The sequence below is a fragment of the Pyricularia oryzae genome, chromosome 4 (assembly GCF_000002495.2).
Source record: "Pyricularia oryzae 70-15 chromosome 4, whole genome shotgun sequence".
NCBI lineage: Eukaryota > Fungi > Ascomycota > Sordariomycetes > Magnaporthales > Pyriculariaceae > Pyricularia > Pyricularia oryzae.
Window position 1 is genome coordinate 2,715,649 of NC_017851.1, and position 24,430 is coordinate 2,740,078.

The following is a 24,430-nucleotide window of genomic DNA, read 5'->3' on the forward strand; positions in this document are numbered from 1 at the left end:
AAACAGGTAATAGTCAGATCTGCGGTTACAGGAGGGAAAGGTGCAGTCGTGGACTTTGTAGAAGCTATTCATCGTCCAACAAAATAGATTTTGAATCTCTGATACCTTTTTTGAAGTTCGGGCAGGTCATGATAAATACTTTGGAGTTCTGCTGCCTTTAGTTGGTTCGCCAATCCCTTTCCACCAACATCTTGCAATTTCACTATAAGCGCCGCTGGCGTAGCGATAATTACTCACATCTTACGATTTCCGGCTTCCTTTTTTTTTCATTTCTCGGAAATTATTGTCATTCGGTGTATATTCACCACTTGGAAACCAAATATATGCGTTAAAAGGAGCAACTCCCACCAAGAAAAAAAAAAACATTACAAATATCAAGAACAAAATGCAATTCAAATCCCTCTTCGCCTTCGCGGCCCTTACTCTCATCCCCGCTGTGTCCGCGCTTGGCTGCGAGGTATTGATCAGCAAGAAATCCGGAGGAGATGGTCCCGTTAAATCAAGCTGCATCCCCAAATCCGGCTCAAAAGTCATCGTCATCAATGGCAAGACCGTCACCGTCTCGGCCGATGGTTCCTGCAAATTTTCGAGCAAGGACCTTGACCCAAGTCTCGCAATGAAATTTGAGGGGGATTGCATAGGCATTTGATGCCAAGTGGATGGTGGACTATAGTTATTTGCGGCCCCCATTTTATCTGTCTTGCAAGGGTAGTTTTGAGGCTCGGCCAGAGAGAGAGAGAGAGAGAGAGAGAGAGAGAGAGAGAGAGAGAGAGAGAGAGAGAGAGAGAGAGAGAGAGAGAGAGACCAGCGGGAAAAAGTGGGCATAGTTTTCATCCGCATGTGGTATTTTCCTGGGAGCGTGGTGGTGGCCGCCTCATTTTCTACGTATGATAGACTTGGTAGAAGTAGATTAACATGGAACAGCCCACAAGTAATTGGTGGTTATACCAGGACGCGCACGCCCACAAAAGAAGTTGACTACCCTTTGTTCAGGAATAACCTACCACGCTTTGCAAGCTTACCTGACTACCTGACCTTGCTGACCTAGGTGGTCCGAGAAAATTCGACTACCGATCTGTAAGCATCGAACACACCCAAAGGAGCATTGTGCCTTTTGGTTGGTTTTTGTATTGGGGGCTTGAGAAGGGTTCTGGTCACACAGCAGAAAGAATATGTTGGTCCAGGCCAGACACTGCAGGTGACCAAATCAATAGGTATTGTTATCCGTAAACAGTCACTCCAGAGATGATCTCTGTAGCCGAGTTGAGTACCGGTAGTAAGCCTTGGTAGTCTGTTGCTCTTGTAATTTCGCCACCCATAGAGCCAAATCAAGATTTGATAACAAAATAAATGCGCCGGCAAAATCCGGGACCAATGCAAACTTGTTGATTCTGCGCTGGATTTCGGCGTACCCGACTGGGCCGACGGATAGAAGGGAATGTTGCCGAGTAAAGGTGTGCTGAAGCTCCCTCTGATCCAACATCTGCGAACGATTGACGTACATTGTACATACAGAGACGAACAAACATTACCTGTGTTTGAGCCGCAGCTTTGGTCTTCCAGTCTAATACCGTAGAGAAACTACAGTATTTCAATTGCTGAGCCGAAGTTGCGATTGGTGATTGAATATTATGGATTAGGTAGGTACTATGGTAGGATTAGGTTGTTTTGAATCATTGACCCTTCTCTGCACGTTGTCGCGCGGGCTTGGTGGCGGCCACGGTGCGGCACTGTGATCGCTTTTTCAGGGATAAGGATCACCTGCACCGCCCTGTGTCCCGAAATAGCGCACTGCAGACCGTGATTAGGACCCCGGCGACTTTGCAAGGGGAAAATGCAGGCAGGGACTTTGTACCACTACCGCTAGGTAGAAAAAGCGGCTAGCACCCGCCGCTAGGCAAAAATGGTGAGAAGGGGGCTGAGCCCATGAGGGGCAGGGATGATCTGAATCCAGGAAAGAGGTCTGAGCCGAGCACTACTACAGTAGGTAGGTAGGTAGGTATGTACATGGAGGCTGTCTGCTGGATGCTTGCTGTATTACGGTATCTCCTACCGTGGTAATAGTAACTAGCTACAACGTATTGAGGCGCAGAAAGCGCCACTTGGGGCCATGCTTTATGATCAACAAAATAAAAACAAGAACAAAGTTGACTTTGACGCTCCTCTTGAATTTCGGTTGCAAAAAACGCCGAGCAAGAAATGTCGGTAGCGGTGACGAATGCTTGGCTTTTCCTGAGACGAAAACTGACAAAAGTGGGGTCAATATTCTCCATATTTTTGAGTGTTTGGACAGGTCTGAAACCTTGTTCTTTTTGGCTCATCCCTTCTTTTCGTTCCGAAGAGAAGCAATAAACGTAAAACGGCTCAGCATGGAAGCTGAAGAACTATGTAATCGTAACCGCCAGCCATAACGGTGTAGCATCTTCACTAGAACTAGACTAGGTAAATAGGTAGGTAGGTACCTACCTACCTATGTGCCACGTCGTACTTTAGGTTCAGTGAACGACTGTTGTTTTCTCAAATGCTCCGCCGGGCGAGAGGCCACAATAAGTAGTAGAGTTTGCAGCTCTGTTCCTCAAGACTTTATCTTGACGGTGGTTCCAGTCCGCTGGGCGACGCGTTGGTAATTTAACCAGGATGGACCATCGTAACTGCGGGGGAAGGCCTTTTCATGTGGCCATTCCGAACTACTACTGCTCCCGAATGATCTGCGCATCACGAGAGTAATTGCAAAGACAGTAAGTAATACATAAACAATATTGAAGAAAATAAAATCGGACCGGCCTGGCTGCCTATCATTACTCCATACCTCTCCTATGGTAGTAGGCTGACATATAATACCGCACCATAATGTTTGGCCGGTTTTGGGACGAACATGTTCCGCTGCCTTACTATGGTACATATTACCGAACCTGTCCCAAGTATCATCAATGTCAGCTATACTGATTATCAGGCGGGTTTTGCAGTTGGTGCCGGTCCGGGTTGTCGGATTGGATGAGCTTTCCTAGGCTGGCGGGGCTAGTGGCCTCAGCCGGGTTGTATATCTGCCAAGTCCCTAGGTAGGAATCTATTCACGATGGTATTGTATGCAATTGATTGGGGAGAGCTACAGTAGAGCAATGCCAACCAAGTAAATCAGGCAAAACGGGCAGGCAGGCAAGGTACCTAAGGTGTAATGTTCCGCTTTCATACAGTACTGTAGGGCCAAGGCCGCATGTCACAGCCCCCCGTCCTGCCATGGCTGAGCACATATCCCACCCCTGTCCCCTGCAAATACAGAAGAAGGCTGGACCAGGCCTCGACCGACCTTACCCCATCCGGTTCTCTGCCCCTGTTGTCTGACCCCCAGAAGTTACCCGCTCAGTTTGCTTTAACGATGGTAGAGTTTGCTGACTGGCGATGATTTCGTCGTGCATCTTTTTTTTCGTCCCTTTTTCATCTCTCTTCCATTCCCATCCACCCTCGGACGCATTTCCCCGTTTGCTGTTTTCCTTTTTTTGTCGTTGACCTGTTCTATTTTCACATTTTCGATATTCCGTCGCTCCGATCTTATACACGCATATTGTTTTCCTTGGTTTCCTTTTCCTCTGTCTTTACAAGTCATGTTCTAGGTATACACTCGTTTCTGGGCTGGCTCTCACTTCCATTTCAAAAAGCTGCTCCACTACTAAAAAAAAACGTGAGAGGAATTCATATTTACTCGAGTCAACATAACTACCTACCTACTCAGAATTCGTGTCTTTTTTTCCTTTATCAAACACCACCTCGTTCATGGATTGCATGATACGACTTTAATCACTCAGACATGTTCCTCTCGAGGGCTCTCGCGGCCACTCTGGCAGCCGTAGCGCTCCTCACTCAGTCTGGCACTGGTAAGTCTCCATAAAGCAAACGGTTTGGCCGCAAACAACAAGATCGAGGCGGCTATTCTTTCGCGCGGGGTATGCTGGCCTGTACGGATATATTTGGGCATAATGGGCATGAAAGATACTGAGACAGCCTCGGTCGCATTGAACAGCACACTCAACGGATAGACAACCACTACGATATGTCAGCAGACTAGAGGAGCCCGTCATTCATACGGATGCCAACTCGAGGCGGGTACATGCCTTCTCATCCTTTGAGCTGTCCTTCATCCTTCACAATGGGCGACAAAAAGTAAGGCTTTCGCTTGCTCCGAATCACGATATTATTTCAAAGGATGCCGTGGTACATATCATGGGCGCAGACGGCAAGGTGCGCGCCATAGAACCTCTTGATCGCCTGGAGCACAAAATATATCAGGGCCAAGCCTTTGTGTTACGAGAAGGCCATAACGACTGGGAGAACGTCGGCTGGGCCAGGGTCAACATCCAGAGGGATGGTGTTCACCCCATATTTGAAGGCGCTTTCAGGATCGACGGCGACGATCACCACATACAGACCGATGAAACCTACCGAAAGACGAAGCAGCGCGCCGACCCGGAGATCGAGTGGTCAGCCGAGGAGTACATGGTAGTCTGGAGGGACTCGGATATCGGAGATGGCCCACACGGCCACGATGGAGACGACGGGCCGAGCCAAGGTGAACTGAAGAAGCGGAATTTGTCTGCTAGGTCGCCGCTTTGCTCTTCCGACGGTCTTGACTTCAATGCCGACGACTCGCATCCGATATATCGCGGACTTGACACGAGAGATCTGGACTCTGGCATGAGCGTCAGCGGGCTGCCTAGCGAGCTGATGCGCCGTCAGGACCAGACACAGATGGGCAACGGTGCGGGTGTCAACCTGGCCTCGTCCGTTGGCTCTACCATCGGCTGCCCCACAACTAGGAAGGTTGCTCTACTTGGCGTTGCGACTGATTGTACATATGGCAAGCAGTTCAACTCGTCCATGGCAATCCGGCAAAACATCATCGCACAAGTTAACACGGCATCGCAAGTGTACGAGAGCAGCTTCAACATCTCCCTAGGCATACAAAATCTTACAATCAGTGACAACAACTGTCCGGCTCAGGCCACAGAGCAGGCTCCTTGGAATGTGGATTGCGGCGGCGGGGTGACCATCACCGATAGGCTGAATCTATTCTCGGCTTGGAGAGGCAATTTCAAGGATCGGAACGCCTTCTGGACCCTGCTGACAACATGCAACACTGATGCGGCTGTTGGTTTGGCCTGGCTGGGGCAGCTCTGCGTCGAGGGCTCGGTCAAGCCAGGTGCCGGAAACACCAACGAAACGATCGCCGGTGCGAATGTCGTCGTGAAGACGTCGCAGGAGTGGCAGGTCATTGCCCACGAGATTGGCCACACCTTCGGTGCTGTCCATGACTGCCAGGCTGGCACATGTGCTGACGGCACGGTGACCAAGCAACAGTGCTGCCCACTGAGCGGTAACTCGTGCGATGCCAAGGGCCAGTTTATTATGAATCCCTCAACGGGGAGCAAGATCACCAACTTCTCACCCTGCACCATCGGTAATATTTGCTCCGCCATAGGTCGCAACAGCGTCCGATCGAGCTGCTTGGCTAGCAACAGAGACGTCAAGACCATCACAGGAAGTCAATGCGGCAACGGTATTGTCGAGGCCGGCGAGGAATGCGACTGCGGAGGTCCAGATGGCTGCAAGGGCAACCCTTGTTGCGATGCCAAAACTTGCAAGCTCACCTCGGGATCGACCTGCGATTTTGCCAACGAGGAGTGCTGTGACCGCCAGTGCAAGTTTGCAAGTGCGGGTACCGTATGCCGTGCCAGTATCGGATCTTGCGACCCTGCCGAGACATGCAGCGGCACCTCGGGTGTGTGCCCGAATAACGCGTTTGCTCCAAACGGCCAGGCATGTGGAGAGTCAGGCCAGAACCTGGCCTGTGCCTCGGGCCAGTGTACTTCACGCAACCAACAGTGCAAGACACTCATGGGATCGCTCACTACGGGCAATGATACTTATGCTTGCAGTAACTCGGGATGCCAGCTTAGCTGTGCGTCTCCAGAGTTTGGCAAAGATACCTGCTTCACAATGATGCAGAACTTCCTCGACGGCACAGCCTGCCAAGGTGGCGGAAAGTGCAGCAACGGAGCTTGCACAGGTTCCTCCTTTGCTGGCGAGGTCGGCACGTGGCTGACCGACAACAAAAACATAGTTCTTCCCGTTGCCTGTGCGGTCGGAGGGTTGGTGCTTTTGGCACTGCTGTGTTGTTGCTGGACGGCTTTTGCTCGCAGAAAGTCGAGGCGGCTCCGTAAGCAAAAGAAGAAGGCAGCAGCGGCTGCACTAGCAGCGAAGTCCTCTTCGTCCCAAAAGAAGCAAGCCATGGTCTCGATCAACGAGGTGCCCCCACCTGGATGGCAACCACAAGGGGGTGCTTATGGGCAAAACCAGCGCACCATGAACGGCAACCTACAAGCACCACCCGCTGCTGCCACCCGAGACTACAGCCGAAGCCCGCATAACAATGGGCAATGGCAACCGCCTCAGCGGCAGTATACTAGCGCTAGGTATGCCTAGTGACGCTGTAAGAGGTGGTGGCGTAATAGTGTTGGGAAGATAAGGACCGACTTAGCCTGGCAAGTCTACGCGATTGCATCCATGATAGCATTGGGACCGGCGTTTCTACTACTCCGTTGTTTTCTTTTCCGGAATCTAACCAACAAACTTGGTGAATACTCTGGTTACTGTTCTTATTCTTTTTCTTTTCTATTGCGAGCATGGCAAGCGGTCTGCGATATCCTGGTGGTATATATACGCGGTTTTCTATACTCAGATGTGCTTTTAGTTTTTCCCTCGGTCATCATTGCCGCAGAGTTCCATTCAGGTCCTGTACAATACCCTCATATTAGAAGAAGAAGAAACAGGACTTATTATGAAAGGGCATTGTTACTTTCGAGTATTCATTATCCTTCTGATCATTACTAGCAGTATGGATATAATCATCTCGAACCATTCTTCCGTTCCATCCTTGATATTGCTATCCAGTGGAAAATCAAACAAAGGAGGAAGGACAGAGCGGAAGCAGCTCGTCCTTTGACCCGACCTTGGATATTGCGCGTCTGAAGGCCTTCGTCCCAATCTAACACTTACTTGTAGCCCCAATTTGGCCTCCCAGAAGAGCCTGGGCCGGATCGCGTGCCCCCACTGCTATGGCCTTGGTAAATGGACCTTGAGTTGTTGGCAGCTCTGGAGTACTTGGACTCTGGGTCCAAGCCGCAAAGCTGGCTCATGAAATGCAAACGCGCTGCTGTGGTGCTCTAAACGCTCATATTCCTGTGTTAGCTTTGTGACGCCCCGACCGCTATTTTGTTTGCCGGTAGAAGGGAGGACGGGAGCAGGGGTTAAGAAAGCGAGAGTACCTCGCCTGTATCGAGTGATCTGATCATCAACAGTTCCGGATCGTCGAGGAAGGTCCTTGCGCGCATGCGCTTCTCCAGGACCTCACGAGGCTCTCCTTGGCCGGACCTGTTTGTTTTTGGTATAAAGAAAAAAGAGGCAGAGATATGTCAGGTAAATTCTGAAGCCACAAGTGGTGACAACGGATGCCAGCGGCAGGTGCCTTGGTTGTTTACTCCCGTTCCCGTTTCCAAACCCCTGGAATCAAACAGCCAAGTTTTCCCAGAGCGGTAGATGGACAGGCATCACTTACCCTATCCTCGATCCAGTCTGACCAAGCATGCCGGACGGGCCAGAAGGAAACTCAGGGTGGCCGCCGTTTCCGCTGCCGTCCTCATCCGAGCCGTAGGGGTCCTTGCCGCGGGATTGACGGTCCCGCATCTCGCGCGTGAAGACGCCGGGCGAAGGAGCCATGCCGTACATCTGCGGCCGCGGCGACGGCGGCCTCTGCTGACGGGGCGTGCGCTTGAAAGCTCCGCCGCCCGAAGAAGCGCCACCGCTGGTGCTGCCGCCGCCGCCGCCGCCGTTGCCAGGCGTTGATAGTGAGTGGTAGCCAGAGTCGGCGGCGGTCGACGAGGATGTGGGCGAGTAGTGGTGCGGCGATTGCCCTGCCGCCCCGGCCAGGTGAGGGTTGTTATTGGACATTGTTTGTTCTGCTGCGTGGTACCGGCGGGATGATTATTCCTGGAGCGGGAATTAATAATGATATTTGGGCAGTTAAGGCTGGAAGCCTGCACGCTGGCGTATTCGAGGAATGGTTGCCTGGCTGACAATAGTTTCCTGGATGTTTGTGTTACGAAAGACTTGATAATGTTTTGTTTGCAAAGCAAACGTCCGTGATCTGCAAAAGAAGAAGAAAAAAACAAGAAACACAGAGAAGAAGAGTATGAGAGGCTCATGCGCACGGGAAGCTGCCTTGCCTGGAGGTCAGTGATGGCAGTGCTCGAGTGGTGGATGAACTGATGTGAGTTCAAAGTGGGGCGTGCACATGCAGTAAAGGTGATGTTATAGTACCTAGGCCAGGGCGGTAATGACTTGACTTGTTTGCAATTAAAGGTGAAGTTGCGCAAAAGAAACAGGAAAAAAGGAACATCGAGAGATCAAGTGGGCGGTCCTGATTTGCCGAACTTTCCATCAGCATGTATTCTTTTACATTTATTACAAATTTACGTATATGACGACCAATCGCGTTTGACATCTCCGATGCCTATTGCTGATGGATCGTACTTAGGTATGCTAAAATCAGGCTGTCGGTCGGCATTCTACCCACCTGCTCTCAGTAACTACCAGGTAGGTAGGTACCTACTACCATCTGACTCGCACAAAACAACATATGCCAAGACTACTAATGACTGTATTCGTCTTCTTTTTTCCTTCCTCATATTATCAACCCGTAGACTTGATTGAATGAATGATCGCGTTTGTTCCTTTTGGTGAAGCGGATCGAGACTACTATGTGGACAGAGCAACCCCACAATGCCGCATTGGGCGGCCGCTCGGTACGTGAGTACTCGAGCACGCACACAAATTAAGGCGACTGATTAACCATGTCTTGCATCTGCAAGACATGTTTCTTTGTCCCTGACCCCGCAGGGAGAAAGATAATGGCAGCCATGTGGTGTTGTGCACAAGACCCATATTTTTATTCCATTCAACGCTGTCTCTTCTGTGAGTCTTTGTTCTATGCGATATGTCAACTCTCAGCTCAGGGGAGCTGCAAGGTAACCAGGAGGGAATTAAGAAAATAAATACAAGGTGCAACTTTGTGAAACTGACAGGGATTGTAAATGCCAGTTTTATTTACCCAACAAGCCTCCTGACGAATATGCCAAATTGGGCAAAGTTCGAATGATGATGATATTCAGACGATGTAAGGTATGTACTGACGACTATGTGTTTTTGTGCACTGTATAGGCACGTAGGTAGGTATACATGTTCATGTATCTCAAGGCCTACCGGCCCAGAGGTTTGGATCAACTATACCACTCTTCCTTTATACAACTGAAACTGTGTTGCTCCTTGAAAGCCGCACAGCCTAGATTGCAGATGGCCTTATACTGCAACACCATGCTCCTGTATATAATATAGCATGGCTATTTTAGATCGGCTTTCCTGGTGTTAATACCGAGAAACAAACGAGAACCCCACATAGCGCCTACAACTCCGTATATCCCAGCCATCCCAACTATACGACGTAGCCCACTCAGCCAAGCACCAATTGTCTGTGGCGCGCCAGGCACACCTCGCCCAGTAAAGACAAGATGAAGAATGCTTTACACAACTTAGTTCTAAAAACAGTGTCCAGACAAATGAGAATCGCCTCTAACGGCCTAAACTCCCGTGGATACGGGTTTTCCCTGTCACCTAAAGTTGATCACAGCGATCTGAAAGATTGGTCAGCAATGGAAGCAAGACATAGACTGAGAGAAACCTGGACTTACTAAGCTGTTGGTACCATAGGCCAATTTTTGACCGCTCGCATCCCAGCACAAGCAGTGGGTATCTTCGATACTGGCCGGAGCACCGTTGACAGGTTTAGAGTTGGACCAGCCCGGATGAGAGGTCCTGCTCCAACTCGCTCGGGGGATAGAATATTCGCCCACTTTCCATATAAGTATTCTGTCCGTAGTTGCCCCAGCGATAAAGGCACCATCAGGCGTAAATGACAACGCCACAATGGGCGGCTCCATCGTCATCGACCACTTCGGCTTGTTCTCAGGCACTCGTGCATTCCAGACGGAGATTATCCCATCCTCCCCGCCTGAAGCAAGTAGTCTCTCCTCGTCTGGTGGGTTGCCTTGTAACGGTTGCCATGATAGTGACGTTATGGGCCCTGAGTGTGCAGGAATCGAACGACGCTGACCGGACTCATCCCAGAGCTAAAATGACGAGCAAAAATGTCAGCTTATCGCCTGTCGTGGATCGCCAGCTTTTGAATCCCCCGCCTTGAACAGTAGACCTACATCTATCACGCCCGTCTCGCTGGCAGTCGCCACCAATTTGGACCGCCAATCAAACTGAGCCTGGGTAAAGATATCGTTCTCCCTTGTGGGGAACTTCCTCACCGGAGTGATCTCAGTCTCTGTGTATTTAAAAGACTCTAGCAGCCTTCCTCCGCATAATAAAAACTCGGTATCGCTAATCCATGCTGCGTCGAGGGGATTTGCGTCAAGGTCATGACTGGGTAGGCTGTATGACACTGTATGCGACACCTGGGTCTCGAAGACCGTCACAAGAGTCCCTTCAGTGTCGGGCGCTACAGCAAGAACGCAAGTATTGTTGGGATGCCATTTGAGCTTGATGATTGGCGGTTCAGCAACGTCGAAGCGCTGCAGATGTGTGCCATCGGCAGCCCATATGCTAATCCGTGCCTTGTTCCCAGAGTCTGTGGCAAGGGCGAGAGCACTGCCGTCCCAGTTCCATGCCATAGCAGTTATAACGGCATCGGGGGCGGCATCATCCTCGGTTAGATTGCCGAAGACACTGCTCACGTGATCTATCGCATGTCCAGGCACGGGCCCAGCTTGGGTGGAACGCGAAACGGTCCAAATGCGGGCTAGCGCATCGGTTCCAGCAGCCGCCAAGACTGATGGGTCAATGGGGCTCCACTCGCAATGCAGAAGGATAGGGTTGGGTTGACTCCGGGACGGTGTGTTTTCTGTTGGCGGCGTAGCAGGTGGCACAGCACCACAGCCCGCGTTTGTCGATGCATCCTCGGCAGACGTACTTAGAAAAATGGTTTCGGGGGTCAGCTCATCAACCTTGTCGACCTGCGTGCCTTGCTCAGGCCCAAACGTCCGTGGAGGAGGCGTCGTAATCTGGTCAACTTCCAGTGGTGACGGGTAAGCGTGGTTGTTGTTGTTGCCACTATCGGCCTCATCAATATCCATGGGCGTCGGTCCAGTCTCTACTCCATTTTCGTAGCCATTTCCAAGCCGAGCACGCTTCATCGGCGAGCCGTTGACCGCTTGCAGTTGTCGCTTCCGGTTGTTTTCTCCCTCGACTGTAGGAAGGATGTTGTCCTCCTCTCCTGTTGCGTCGGCATCAGGATCGACATCACCATCTGCGTCCAGATCTGCGTCCCCATCGGCGTCGGCATCAGCATCGGCATCGGCATCGGCATCAGTGGTGTCAGCTACATTTGCGTTTGCTGTCACTGGTGACGCCGTCGCTGTGCCGCCTGCTTCTGTTGCAGCATCTGGGGCTGAAGTGGTCGTTTTCTGCGGTTTTAATGACGCTGGTGGTTGTACAATCAAGGGTCCAAAAACACCATGCGGCGCCTCCCGGGGTTCTCCCGACGCAGTTTGAGGCACCTGTGCACCTGTGTTAGAGTGACCATCTAGAGGAAAGCGAAAATGATTTGTTGGGTAGAAATGTATGAAAAATGCGGTGATCACTTGAAACATCATAGAAGGGTCGACAGATTGGTTTTGGTGGCCAAGTAGAGTGGCCATGTGTGGTGCGGGTGCAACGAGAAAAAAAGAAAAAAAAATAACGCCAAAGAATTGAATTTTCAGAAAATAAATTCAAGGCTCACCTGTGACTCGGCGAATTCCCTCTCCAGGGCGCAGTACACAAGGCCCCGGTTGACGATGGAAACAAGAGCATGATTTTGGACATGAGGTGCAAAATCAAACTGCCGGTGCGGTTCTCTGACGCGCCATTCCTTTTGGAACTTGGCAGCCGTTTCTCGATAATCTGTTTTGGCAAAGAGGTGGTGGTGACGGATTGTCAGTTCTGCGACCCGGGACGAGCAAAAAAAAGATACCCACACCCGACCATGGTCATCCAGCTGCATCTCACAACCCCAGAAGTTACTTACTTCCTTCAAGCAAATATCTAAACGCGGCACATGGTCAGTAATCCATTGTTCGGCATTTGGATGTTTGATTGATCCGGATGCAGTCGCGTGGATCGAGTAAAAACGCCTCGGAAACGTACCTCCAGACCAGAAAGTTGAGCCTGTCCGAGTCGAGAAATTCCTTCATGGCGTGCGCGTCTGAACCGCCAGCTCACCGGGACATGGACGAACGGCTGGCAAGAAAAACGGTAGAGCGAGTACCTCCCGATTACCTGTGTCCAACGGCTGTGCAGTTGCCACGGAATGAGATTGTGTCTTCCTCCCGAGATGCCTTTCGACGCAGAATTCTTGAATCCGCCGTAGTCTTTTTGGTTTTCGGGGTTTTTGTTTCTGTCTGTCGAAGAACCGATCGGAGGTGGAAGCGGGAATGAAGTTCCATCACAAATTCGGGCTGAAGGGAAATCCAATGGATGGACGCACTACAAGTGGATGTCGATTTTTAGGCGACGGGCCAAAGCAAGGCAAGGCCAGGGCCACCAGGTCGCGCACCGGCCACAGCAGTTAGTTAGCAGCAGTAGCGGTAGCAGCAGCAGGAGCAGCATCTGTCCGTCCCATTTGTGCCCTGTCGAACCGCCGCTCGACCATGGCCCTGCTGGCATGGAGGGTTGCACACCACACCAGACCAAAAAGGAACTAGGATCCATGTGTGGAAGGGTCACCCATGAGAGGTACGTACCGTTTGGGTGTATGGAAGGGGTCAAGGGGAACGGAGGTGGAGCCGTCCCAGCCAATCTACGGCAGCCCACCCGCCATAAACCTTGCAGACCAGGCACGCGGCCGGACAACTTTAGCGGGCATTTACTTTGTATTTCCTCCCATGACATCCACACCATCCATCATCACGTCAAAACCCACCCATCCTCTAAGCAGTCCCAACCTATTTTGTCTGTCTCAAAAAAGCTGGATCGTTGTCTCTTTCGCCAAGTCTTAGCCGATTGGTTGACTTTTTCCAAATGTACTTTGCTGTACATTCCTGGACGATCACTAGAAGATCTTTATCTGTCGGAATACTTTCTAGTCTACTGGTAGCTCCTTATTTTCTCTCCTTTCTTCTACCTTTTCAAATATATTTTCCTTTTTTTTTTTTTTTTTTTTTTTTTTCTCTCTATCATTCTTTATTTTCCTGCTTTCGGCGGGCTGCCAGTCCAGACACAATCGGCCGAGGGGCGTACTCCAAAGAATCAGTAGCGTAAAACTCATGCGTCTGTTCCACACGGGCAGCAGCGGCCGCAGCCTTAGGACGGACGGGCGGGGATGCATGCCAGCATGGAGCCAGCGAGCCCCTTACCAAGCAAGCACAAGCATCGAGTCGTACCTCTAAAGTACCGGTACGAAAAATTTGTACCTGTGCTAAGCTCGCCGCCGAGCAAACCAGATGTTCTCGAAATGGAACCCACAACTAGCCTTTCAAAGCTGTGACCGCCTGCCTCCCTGCACATTGAATCTATTGTCAGTTGGGTTTAATTTTTGCCAGCCTAATCAACACCCACCTGTTGGCTCTTTTTGGGTTGAATCTTTCTTTCTGTGGCAACTGCGTCGAATCCCAAGTCGCCACTCAGCACATCATCGAGCTCAGATCAAAAGAACAACTTCCGGGGAGCCGTTAACCATTCACATCTTTCAAACCCTACTTACAGGATAGTTGCATAACTGGCTTCTCGTGCAACTCACAATGCAACCAAAGAAAAGATAAAAAAAAAAAAAAAAAAGAGGGCGTCCCTAAAATTATGAAGTAGGGTCTGGTTGGTGGGGCTGACACATCATTCATTCCACAATGTCGGCAGGGGAGGGTCTGTGTTCAAGCGATTCAAGATCAACGGGGTTCGGCAAACGTGTGCTTGACCCCAGAAACCTGAAGGGGGGTAACGCATGAGATATAGCATGTACTGGTACGAGCGTGGCACAGCCTCCTAAAACCAATTTTGAACCCACGAACGTTAGGATCGCCGCCACCCGATTCTTGACAGACAGCCCAGCGCGAGATCGAACGATGACAGAGATTGAAAGAAATAAAAGCAGGTGCCACAGTATTGCTTTTTAACCAAGATTCAAGAGACTGTAAGTAACGGATCTACGGTAGGTAGTCATTGCAGAGTACGTTCATTTGCGATTTCTTTCGGTCTGGGATGTAACTGCAGACTGCTTTTTGTCTGATCTACAAGAACCGTACCCAACGAGCGGTACCTCCATGCTGCCAAGTAGTTGAAAAGTACAGTACTGCGGTACATACGGTAGTGGATCATTCGAGGAGGACCAGCAATTACTTCATAGTTGATTGGTGAACTGGGCAACGAACAACAAACCTGGAGTGCCGCCTGCTTCCTTGTCCCTCTTGGTCGTGAAAAGGTGCTATTGTAATTCTGGTCTTCCACTAAAGGTGAATTCCATTTTCAATTAACCACTGAAATTCGGAATCGGAGAGTCGTGGCCCCCAGTTCTAGAGCCATGAAGCGATATGGTGGCCTATCCAGAGGATGGATGGTATGGTGCCAGCTGGGACGGCCGTAATTGAAGTTGATTGGGCAAAATTTTACGGAGCTTAGGAACCCACCCTGTCTCCATGCTGACAGACTTTGTTTTTGGAGCAGGGCTGGTCCAGGGTTCAACCCAAGTAATGCACCGAAGGCCTTTTCACGTACTCTATAGGGCGGTGGGCTCGAGAAAGAAACCGAGGGTTCGAGACGTTTGAGGTCCGAGACTTTGGAGCTTTGAGATCAACCAAGTCGATCACATATACCTGGTACTCTGATTATTTCCCATGAGGCGGCAAACAAAAGACAAAGAGATGCATGTTGGCGAGTGGGCGAGTGGGTATTGAAACGATACATGAATGAATCTCTTCTTCATTTGAGAGTTCAGGCTCGTATTAAATCGCTTGGCGCCCATGAAAGCCCAAAAATCTTTATGGACTGCCACGCCCTGCTTGGCTTTTTCGTTGATTTAATGCCCTCCGAATGTTCATCTGAAACTTGATGGTTATATTTATTTTGAAAGCCAAGATCAGCCGTCGAAACAACGCACAGGAGAGGGAGGCACACTAGCGCAGCATCAGCCGAGCGGTACTCCGTACCTACAGGTACCTTACCGGTAGTATCGTAGAGTGTGAAAGGGAAAAAAAAAGACCCAGGTGAAGTGTTACTTTGGGGATTTACTGGCACATCAGGCATGGCACCTTACCCAAGATACCTGAAAGTACTTACTAGACTATACCTGAATATTACTGCCCACCTAGATACCTTGGGTAATTACCTACCTGGTTGGACTCTTCTGAATTGAACTCAAAGTCGATATTAGTCTAGTTGTCTGGCCTTGAGGGTTGGGGCTTGATCAAGAATATTTGCCTCAGGCCACAACGAGGTTGGAGGACCCTTGACATCAGTCCACGTCAGCGGGTCCGCCGCAAACAGCTGGCTGCCAACGTCGCACCAGCTGTTGTAGGCGGAGCTTGGAGCTGCTCCAAAATCATAAGAGCATAATAAGAAAGATTTTGACGACGCGACGCGGTCGAGCAGCAGAATAACTGGAAAGAAAGCCTATGACGAGGCGGTCGAGCCGCAGTGAATTAATTGCCAGACCAACATCGTGCGCAAAGAGGAATCGCGGGCAAAAAGTCATCATCGACAAGCACAGCGAGCTTCTAATCGCTATAATAGCAAGAAGAAAAAGATGCCACCGACAAGGCTAAACATTCCGCCGGTTACTCGCATTTTACTCATCGGCCTCGTGGTGCAGTCCCTTCTCGGCGCCGCCATCCGCTACCGGCAGTGGTCTGCAGAGTCGGACATCGTCATACCGTATCTGAATCTGGTCCCTCAGCTTTCGCTGGTATATCCTTGGACCTTTGTCACCACAACGCTTGTTGAAAGCAACCTGATCACCCTTGCGCTCGCAGGGGTCACAATATATCATGGGGGTCGCTACCTTGAGCGGGCATGGTCGTCGCGAGAGTTTGCCAAATTCTTGCTTGTCTGCTCGCTGATTCCCAATTTTCTCTGCTTCGCCATCATGTTTATATTCTTTGTGTTGACGCGCAACGAGCGCTGGACGTGCGTATTGATCTCTGCGGCCTCGCTGCCAACTATCACACGATGCGCTGGCGTCGGCCTCTGGAACTATTACTGACTCTTACATGCCCGATATCTAGACTCACGACCATCGGCGGCTCTGTACCTCTGCAGATCTCTTTCCTGGTTGCGTTCAGCCAGTTAGTGCCGGCTCACACGGTGACTCTGTTCCGCGGAATAGTCTCTCTGCGTGTGCCTCGCTTCCCGCTTCTATACATCGGCGTCATCACTGCGCTCTCGCTTACGCCTTTGCTCTCGAGCACGCCATTCTTCCTTGGGAGTTTCGGCCTCCTGACGAGCTGGACATATCTGCGCTTCTACAAGACGGCGTTCCCGGACCTCGACAGCTCCCAGCCATCTTCTCTCCGCGGCGACGCGAGCGAGACTTTTGCCTTTGCCGAGTTCTTTCCTACTCCAGCAAAGCCCCTGGTGGCGGCAATATCGGCGCAGGTGTTCAGTGTATTGGTCGCCATGCGGATCTGTGTGCCCTTTTCGCAGGCCGACATGATGTCCGCTGCTTCTAGAGGAAGCGGTGGTGGGGACGGAGCATATCTGCAGCGTGGTGTCCCAGGGACTGCTAGGGCTGAGGCGGAAAGGAGACGAGCGATCGCCCTCAAAGCACTGGATCAGCGGCTACATGCAGCCACTGCCAACGCTGCCTCGAGAGCCGCGCCAGTCGATGGCGCCGCGGGTCCTTCTGCCCATGTGCCACCGCCAGCGCAGACCAGTGGCCCTACCGTGTCCAATCAGCCACGAGCTGTGGCTCAGGCTGCGATGATCTCGCACGCAGAAGACAATGGGGGTATGGAGACGACTTATACGCCAGAGCGGGAGATCTCGGGCAAGTCAGAGTCCTGATCTGACGCCACCCTATTGTGTTGATTATGCACAGTTGTGTAGACATACTCCGTAGCGTATAGGGCTTGTTAGGCCCCCGAACTGGCGAGATATGGGCTGCGTGGCTTGGGCAGACCAATTGTTTTAGTGTATGATTCCTTGGCGCATGAAGGCGCATGGCCCTCCCCATGTTGGGCAATTGTTGGAGAATGTATGACCACCCTTGAGTTATTAAACAATAACGACATGTGCAAACAATCTATTCTTCACTGGTCGGAGCTGTTAAAGCAACTCGTGTTAGGCCTCTGTTGCCACCATGGGCGTGTAGTTTGGAGGGTCGATGCTCGCCGGGCATAGCTGCCGGCTTGGAGTCTGCTTGGAAGAGTTACTGTATATTCAACGCGCCAAACTATTATATCAAGGCCTCCGCTCTTTCTCCTGGGTTCTAGCCGACCATTGTCATGATAAGAGAAACAGCTTGGTTGGTCCTCACGTTGGCCATTTGGAAATTTGGAAATTTGGAGGAACCTCGTCACAATGAGGGCTACGCTCAGGACTGAGAAGGCGAGGGCAGTTGGGCACATACAAGCATGTGTGATGCATGAACGCCTAAACGGCTGAACTAAACGAGGTCTGCATTCTATTCGACAAAATCCCACACATTGGAGTTCTAAATGCTTATACTGAGTATGGACCAAGACTGCGGCAACTATGGCCCGCATATGCAAAGAAGAAGGAAAGCACGGGCATGGTATATTGATTGATACAGAATAAATATAGCAATCTAAAACCGTATATCGAGCCACAACATCAAACTAACGTGACATGTATCACGGAATTGACCCCCGCCTTGCCCTGTGTCAGCCACCGGAGCTCACCGGGCAGATTGAAGGTTGAGCAACTGGGGCAGAAAAACAACCGCGAACAAGAACGAACAAGGTCGAGCGTGTGCGGTTGATTCGCGTCTCACGTCACGCCCACTCGCTTGCCAAGGTTGGACTACTGCATGTGGTGATTGTGAGAGAGTGAGTGCTGGCATTCTGGGATCTGTGCGAGTGTGGGGGGACTTGCTGAACATGTATTGTATTCCATTGTTGGGGCGGGGGGCTATTTTATCTGTGTCTTGTATCGGTGTACCGGCGAAGCATCCGGGCAAGCGGTGAGAACAAGCAAACCGCGCAGTCGGGTTGCACAACCGTCGTCATGGGCCACTAATCTGCAGGTGTGGCGTGCACTAAAGGCTTCGGATGATCCAGTGTGGCTTGTGAGGCTGGACTTGCAGGCTGGGTTCGACTCGATTAACCAGCCCAACAAGAAAAGAAACCCCCAAAGGCGACCCAGACAAAGGCAGCCTGATGAACGCCGTCGATCTCCTTTATTTCTTCCATAAGCCCGGGCTCGACCCTAGATACCCTAGCTCTAGCCCTGCAGTAGTTTTTGTCCTTTTCGGTTTATTTTACTTTCCTTAAAGTTTTTACCCCCTTTTCTTTCTCTCTTCTCTTATTTGTTTTCTCCTCTTACCTTTAGCTTCCCCCCAATTTTTTTTTTCTCCATCCTAATTCGAATCATGCTAGCCTTGTAGAGTAACGAACATGGGAGATTTTTCGGGTTGCACCAAACAAGCTTGGGGTGACGAATTGATCGGATTGCTACGTATTGTAGGATCAATCAGTTCGGGGGTCCAGGCACGGCATGTGTTGTTCCTTTATGCGTTTTGTGCTGTAAATAAAACACGCAGGGGTCAGCCCCGGCCTGAATCTTGATCATGGGACTGCCTGCGACGAGGGGAGAAGAACAGGCGCAGTGTCACATCGACGCTTTGCTTATTAGGGGCCGATATGGGGGGTTTCCTTCGCTTTTCGTCTTCTTTCCTCTTCGAATCAACATTCTCTTTTGCAGAAAGCCACAAACAACACGCCACATTAGGAAATCAATCAGTGAGAGCCATGAAATTTGCCGAGAAGACGTGCATCACCTGAAGATTGTCAGAATCATACCTGCCCGGAATGATGTACGAGAACTCCTCTATTCTATTTTGTACCCCACAGCATGGATGTCACGCCGCTCATCGTACTACTGGTATGTACTGTACAGCGGCTACCGCCGAGTTGAATTACAAGACCTCGGTTCTCTCCTTCAAATTATGCTGTGGGCCCGTTGCCAGCGAACAAGGGGCTGAATTACTTCGTACCCTCCTAACAGTACAGAACATTGACGTACTTTGTAATAGTTGGTTTTCGTAGGTTGGGTTGGGGCCCGCCAAGTTTCCATTTGCTGGCCCACTTGTTTGTGGCCAGCTACCTTACCACGTAACCACGTACATACGTGGGAGATGGGGCTTGGTAGGCACATTCAATACATACCTTACCTTGTCAAGCTTGTGCACACCCTTAATACTGTACGAGACTCTGTTTACTTACCCCGTAAGGTATACCATGCAATTTAACACCCCTACCCCCTCACCCCCCTAATAATTCACCCCTTACACTCCATCTCGCTCCCCTCCTTTTGACCCACTCCACCCCATCACCGGTAGCACACAAGCCAACCCTTGACAAACCAACCACACACACCATCGTAGGGAGGCGAAGGGAGGCTGTTGTGATACGCTCGCTGCAGTGGTTGTGTGGCGTGCCACCATTTCACCGTGAGAATGATATGGGCCAGATTTCTGCCGGTTTCCCCTCTCGGACACGGGGTCCAGCAAACGATGCCCTTGATGTGCATATTCACCCTTGCGCATCTGACCTGTACATATGTACGGAGTAATGCGATAAGTCGTAAAAAAGATGGAATAATAAATAAATAAATAAAAACATAACAATAAAAACGGAAGGGGAGGATTTATGTGTGTTATTTATTGGGCGGCGTGTTCATCATACCTCAAGTCTGCCACAATTGCAAAATCTCAGGTGATACTTGACCAGGTCAGCACCCAGGTTTCGGAAAGCTTCATTGAACAGCATCGGCGTCCAGTCATACCCCAAGATCCCCGGCTCTATATTAGAGAAGAGTATCACAGCGCACATCGGTGTACCTCAGGCTGTCACGTTGGTCGAGCCACGGAGGTTGGTTGGTAGCGTAATTACATGAACACCACCCAAACATTTCTCGACCCCTTCATCAAATCTCAAATGTGCGAGGTTATTGATGAATTGCGATACCGCCTGCAAATATCCCAACGCTTTTCGTGGCGTGTGCCACCCGTGAGAATATAGCAGCGGAACCAAAGTTATAAAAAAGGCATTTTTCCCGTCCGTCGATACATCGAGATGAGCCTATCTAGAGCCGCGTGTGGATCCCAGAGAAAATAGCCGAGTATCGAATATGGCGACGGGCAGATTGATTACGAGTAAGCAGAAATAATGCAGAAGAACAAAATCCCGTGCTCTGACGCCCCGCCCGTATGGAAGCCGAATTACCCTGTACGTAGTAGGGGAGAACAATAAAAAAAAAAAAAAAAAAAAAAAAAAAAGAAGAAAGAAAAGTCCAAAAAAGGGCACTCCCGCTGCTGATTACAACCCTGATCAAAATCCAACGAACCCTGACCTAAACTGGGCTTTGGCTACCTGCATGGTAAAATCAAGATGGCTGCACCCACCGCCTGTCTGCATGCGCTTTTTTGTATAAAAAAAAAAAAAAGACGGAGGCTAGAGGCTAGACGAGCCCCAACCCACGCGGCGTTCAAAAAAAAAAAAAAAAAAAAAAAGCCTTGAGGCGCTGTGAAGGAACAGGATGAAACCCCAAGCGTCCATGATGGGATGGATGCACTCTCCAAGTGCTTGATTTTCCCCTTTGTACTGTACAGTGAATGTTTGTCTTCCGGGCCTGGGTGGGAAAATGTGACGGGTGTGCGATTCCTTGTTCCTACACCTCCTCCGAATCAACTGGGCAGGCAATTGGATCTGTTGGTTTTCGAGCCATCTCCGTGGACTTTTCTCTACGTAGACTAGAACTTTTCCTTATTTCTTCTTCACCACCTCATTCTCAAAGGGTTTTCTTTTCTTCTCCTTTCTATTCTCATTGGTGACCTGACCCTAACAGAGCAAAGAGGGTAACTTCCGAGAAAAATCAGCAATCCTTGAATCGCTTCATATATTTAGCAGATGGCCCCGGTTTGGTTTACTCCGGTAAAGTTGCACTAGATCCATCGCCATCCAATCCTGCATCGATCCTGGGGCAGCCGGACCAACCTGAAGAGGAGAGGGTCCAGGATACCCACCAAGCCACACGCATACACACACACAACACATTGTGCCGACCTGCCAAGCAACAGAACCTGGCCATTTATTTTCTGGTTGGGTGTCCAGTGAGCGGAACCCACAGCAGCCAAGCGCCCGAGACGATGCTGACAAGGGAGCTGACGTGACGTGACTTTTTTCTGGTGAAGAATTTGATTCGCCAACAGCCGGGCGCTTTGCGGGAACAGAAAGCCACTTAATATTGTTTACCTTAAACCTTTGCTTACCTCGCCAAGCTTGCTTACCTTGCGCTGGCGCCCCCCAAGGATACGTGCTCCACTCGTCTACCAAACTCCGTCTCTACAGTGTGCGTACTGTATGGTACCTTAATTCTTGCTCACCTGGAGCGCTTTTCCGTGGGACATCCCAAGTAGAGTAGAGGCGTGAATCGGATGAACTTAATGCCACGTCCTCCCTACTGTCTGGATTCCTATGTCATGCCGTCACCGATCTCTCTTTCGTTTTTTCCCCTTCGCTTCCAGAAGCAAACTTTGCTGTTCTTTGCTTTTGACCGCTACGATCTAGGTCTAGATAACCTGCCAGGCCTTGACATTTTATCTGCGTTGACAGGGCGAACGAAGCAGAAGCAGCAGCAGTCTAGAGCGGGCGACCTCTACCGTCACATATTCCGCGAAGACAATTTGCTGCCTGCGCTGAAGTTGTTCTAGTGATGGCAGTTTGTCGAACCTCTTGCGTTGCAGTGGGCTACCTGGTTTCTTGGCGCTTGCCCCCTATCTGTGCCGATGTCATCCTGCTGGAGCGGAACTGGTTGACAAACGAGGGTAGAAGGGGGCCTTTTTTTTCTTTCTTTCTTTTTTTTTTCGAGTCCGAGTCAGGGTGAATCGGCAGCGTCTCCCCCAGACCCTACATAATGTGACATATGTACCAGTGGTAATAAAAGTTCAGCTTTTTCCCTGCCCAATCCCTCCTAGTCTAAAAGTAGATGATTTGCCCGAGAAAGATCAGGCCGTCTGCAGGACCACAAACATAACTGCCTACAGTACATACTGACCATCGGGGTATACCTAATGGTAGCAGGAAAGCTTGGCGAGGAAACTGAGTCACTAGCGGGAAACAACTTGAGAGAACCAAAATGGGTACCGTATGAGCAGCATTTGAGATGATCCCGCATTGGATGCCGATAGAATGGTTTACCACCAACGCTTGCAGGGCCTGATTGCGGCGTTTCTGTCTAGGTCCAGGGTCTCTCAATTAAGGAGGGAGCGTGCTACAATGTACTCAGTAGTATACAGCATGCCTCAAAATGCTACTCAGAAACCATGAGAGGCTTTGCCCGATAAAGTAGTTGTCCGAGAAAATTTGGTTAGCTGTTTTTTTAAATTAAAAAAAAAAAAAAAAAAAAAAGAGAGCAATAAAAAACCGGCATGCAGCAAAACCTGCTGCTACGGTACCTTGACTTCTGTTTATTATGATAGAATACATTCAGCACAGTTCGTCTCACGGTGCTGTACTTTCATTATATTTTCCGACCATTTGGACCAGAAAAACGCGCCCCGCCCCCCTCTTGACTACACTTGCAGAGGGGTGCTTCTTTATTTTTTTTATGTTTTTATCTATTTATCACTTTTTTTTCTGGTGTCTCTCTCGCCACGAGCTACCACACAAGCCACCGTATTAACCACCTACCAATTCGGGTATGCATAATAGTGAGCTTCTATTACCCTCGCTTGGACATCAACCCAACCATGAACCTAGGAGCATTTTAACAGCGACGGGTGGAGAAACGTTGAGACGGATCGAATGGTCGCGCCCTCTCGTTCGTCGGTACCTGGTCGTAACTTGAGACTGCGAGACGGCACCCTCGGGATCGATGGTCTGAGGAACATGACACGAGGCGGATGGAAATAAACAGGCAAGGCTGGTTCTTTTACCAGTACTACGAAGTACGTACAGAGTAGTAATTACTTTATACTACTAGTTCTACACCATTACTTTGGTAAGCACGGTATTTACTGGGGAATCCTGCCAACACTGAACAAGAAAGCGGCGCACCCACAATTCGAAGTTCCCTTGACCCTAGTGGGTTGGTTCCTTGCTGCATCGATCTACTCGTGGCTTCTGGGCCAGTAAACATCTCGGGTCATTGTGGGAGTCCGTTCCATCCTAAAAATCGGAGCTTTTTTTTTTTTTTTTTTTTTTTTTTGTCTCTTTCGTCTGATTTTTGCATCCCTCGCAAGTAAAAAAAATAAAATAAAAAATAAAAAATAAAAAGATTAAAAAGGAGAAGAAAAGACAAGGAAGGAACAAAAGTAGCCGGCATTATACCACATTAGCACCAAGTGGCCACGGGCAAGATGACGGTTGAGCTGCTGCAGATATGGCTAAGGTCTGCGAAATGATGAAATGATAGCGATAGCGGAATCCTTAATAACCTAATTGCGCCTATACTGTACATCGGCACATATGTGCCTACGTAGCTTGCTAGGTAGGTAAGGTATGTATCACTTAGATCACTGAGGCTTGCATCTACCTTTCTTTGTCTGAGGGAGGCAACGCACTAGGCACCTGCATTTGCGTCTGCGATGCTAACAAAATCCCGCGCAGGCATGGTCGCATACAGAGTAGCTTAGGTACCTAGGTACTTTAAGTATGTACCTAGTCTAGTTCTGTCTAAACTAGAGTAGGCAGGTAGGGGGATCTCGTGCGTCCCGGTGGCTGCTAAGACCTGCACCGAACTCTACTGATGTCAAACGTCGGATGGACAGACTGGTAGAAACTGACTGGACTGACTGCCGTCCTACCGCCGGGACGGTCAACTTGGGATGAAACGAGGGAACGATAAGCAGGCGCCCCCTAAACAGTGACAGGGACATGGAATTTTGGAACCATGTGTCGGTCCTGCGGGGTTCCGCCTGGAAACAAAAACAGACCAATGCAAGCTGAAGGTGAGATGACACGGTTATTCGGGCACGCGTGTTGTATTCTGCAGCTGTGATGGAAAATCGTCATGTCGATCTGAACTAGCACTGCATTTATGATTCGACAGCAGTGCCTTTGAGCACAACATAACCTTACTTAAAGTGGCCACCAAACACTGAGAAAATGAGGAA

At 50.1% G+C, this 24,430-nt stretch overlaps 6 protein-coding genes across 6 annotated transcripts; 4 read left to right on the forward strand and 2 right to left on the reverse strand.

The window, feature by feature from the left end:
• The first annotated feature begins 206 nt into the window (after positions 1–206).
• MGG_17132 (uncharacterized protein) lies at positions 207–750 on the forward strand. The gene has a single exon (XM_003716736.1). The coding sequence runs from the start codon at positions 386–388 to the stop codon at positions 647–649; it is 264 nt and encodes an 87-aa protein (XP_003716784.1). The 5' UTR covers positions 207–385; the 3' UTR covers positions 650–750.
• Positions 751–3,357: 2,607 nt separating this feature from the next.
• Positions 3,358–6,925, forward strand: MGG_03200 (zinc metalloprotease mde10). Its single transcript, XM_003716737.1, has 2 exons — positions 3,358–3,872; positions 4,019–6,925. The coding sequence occupies exons 1-2, from the start codon at positions 3,806–3,808 to the stop codon at positions 6,475–6,477; spliced, it is 2,526 nt and encodes an 841-aa protein (XP_003716785.1). The 5' UTR covers positions 3,358–3,805; the 3' UTR covers positions 6,478–6,925.
• Positions 6,627–8,531, reverse strand: MGG_03199 (uncharacterized protein). Its single transcript, XM_003716738.1, has 3 exons — positions 7,610–8,531; positions 7,320–7,425; positions 6,627–7,217 (listed from the first exon to the last, which is right to left on the reverse strand). The coding sequence occupies exons 1-3, from the start codon at positions 7,999–8,001 to the stop codon at positions 7,047–7,049; spliced, it is 669 nt and encodes a 222-aa protein (XP_003716786.1). The 5' UTR covers positions 8,002–8,531; the 3' UTR covers positions 6,627–7,046.
• A 680-nt stretch (positions 8,532–9,211) lies between these two features.
• On the reverse strand, positions 9,212–12,773 carry MGG_03198 (uncharacterized protein). Its single transcript, XM_003716739.1, has 6 exons — positions 12,298–12,773; positions 12,179–12,195; positions 11,894–12,054; positions 10,320–11,669; positions 9,798–10,235; positions 9,212–9,740 (listed from the first exon to the last, which is right to left on the reverse strand). Exons 1-6 carry the CDS (start codon positions 12,342–12,344, stop codon positions 9,717–9,719), a joined length of 2,037 nt encoding a protein of 678 aa, XP_003716787.1. The 5' UTR covers positions 12,345–12,773; the 3' UTR covers positions 9,212–9,716.
• A 2,881-nt stretch (positions 12,774–15,654) lies between these two features.
• Positions 15,655–17,705, forward strand: MGG_03197 (uncharacterized protein). Its single transcript, XM_003716740.1, has 2 exons — positions 15,655–16,263; positions 16,362–17,705. Exons 1-2 carry the CDS (start codon positions 15,884–15,886, stop codon positions 17,137–17,139), a joined length of 1,158 nt encoding a protein of 385 aa, XP_003716788.1. The 5' UTR covers positions 15,655–15,883; the 3' UTR covers positions 17,140–17,705.
• Positions 17,706–20,483: 2,778 nt separating this feature from the next.
• On the forward strand, positions 20,484–20,748 carry MGG_17133 (uncharacterized protein; the record flags this gene model as incomplete). The annotated part of the gene is made up of 2 exons (XM_003716741.1): positions 20,484–20,543; positions 20,602–20,748. The coding sequence occupies 2 exons, from the start codon at positions 20,484–20,486 to the stop codon at positions 20,746–20,748; spliced, it is 207 nt and encodes a 68-aa protein (XP_003716789.1).
• Between the last annotated feature and the right edge of the window lie 3,682 nt (positions 20,749–24,430).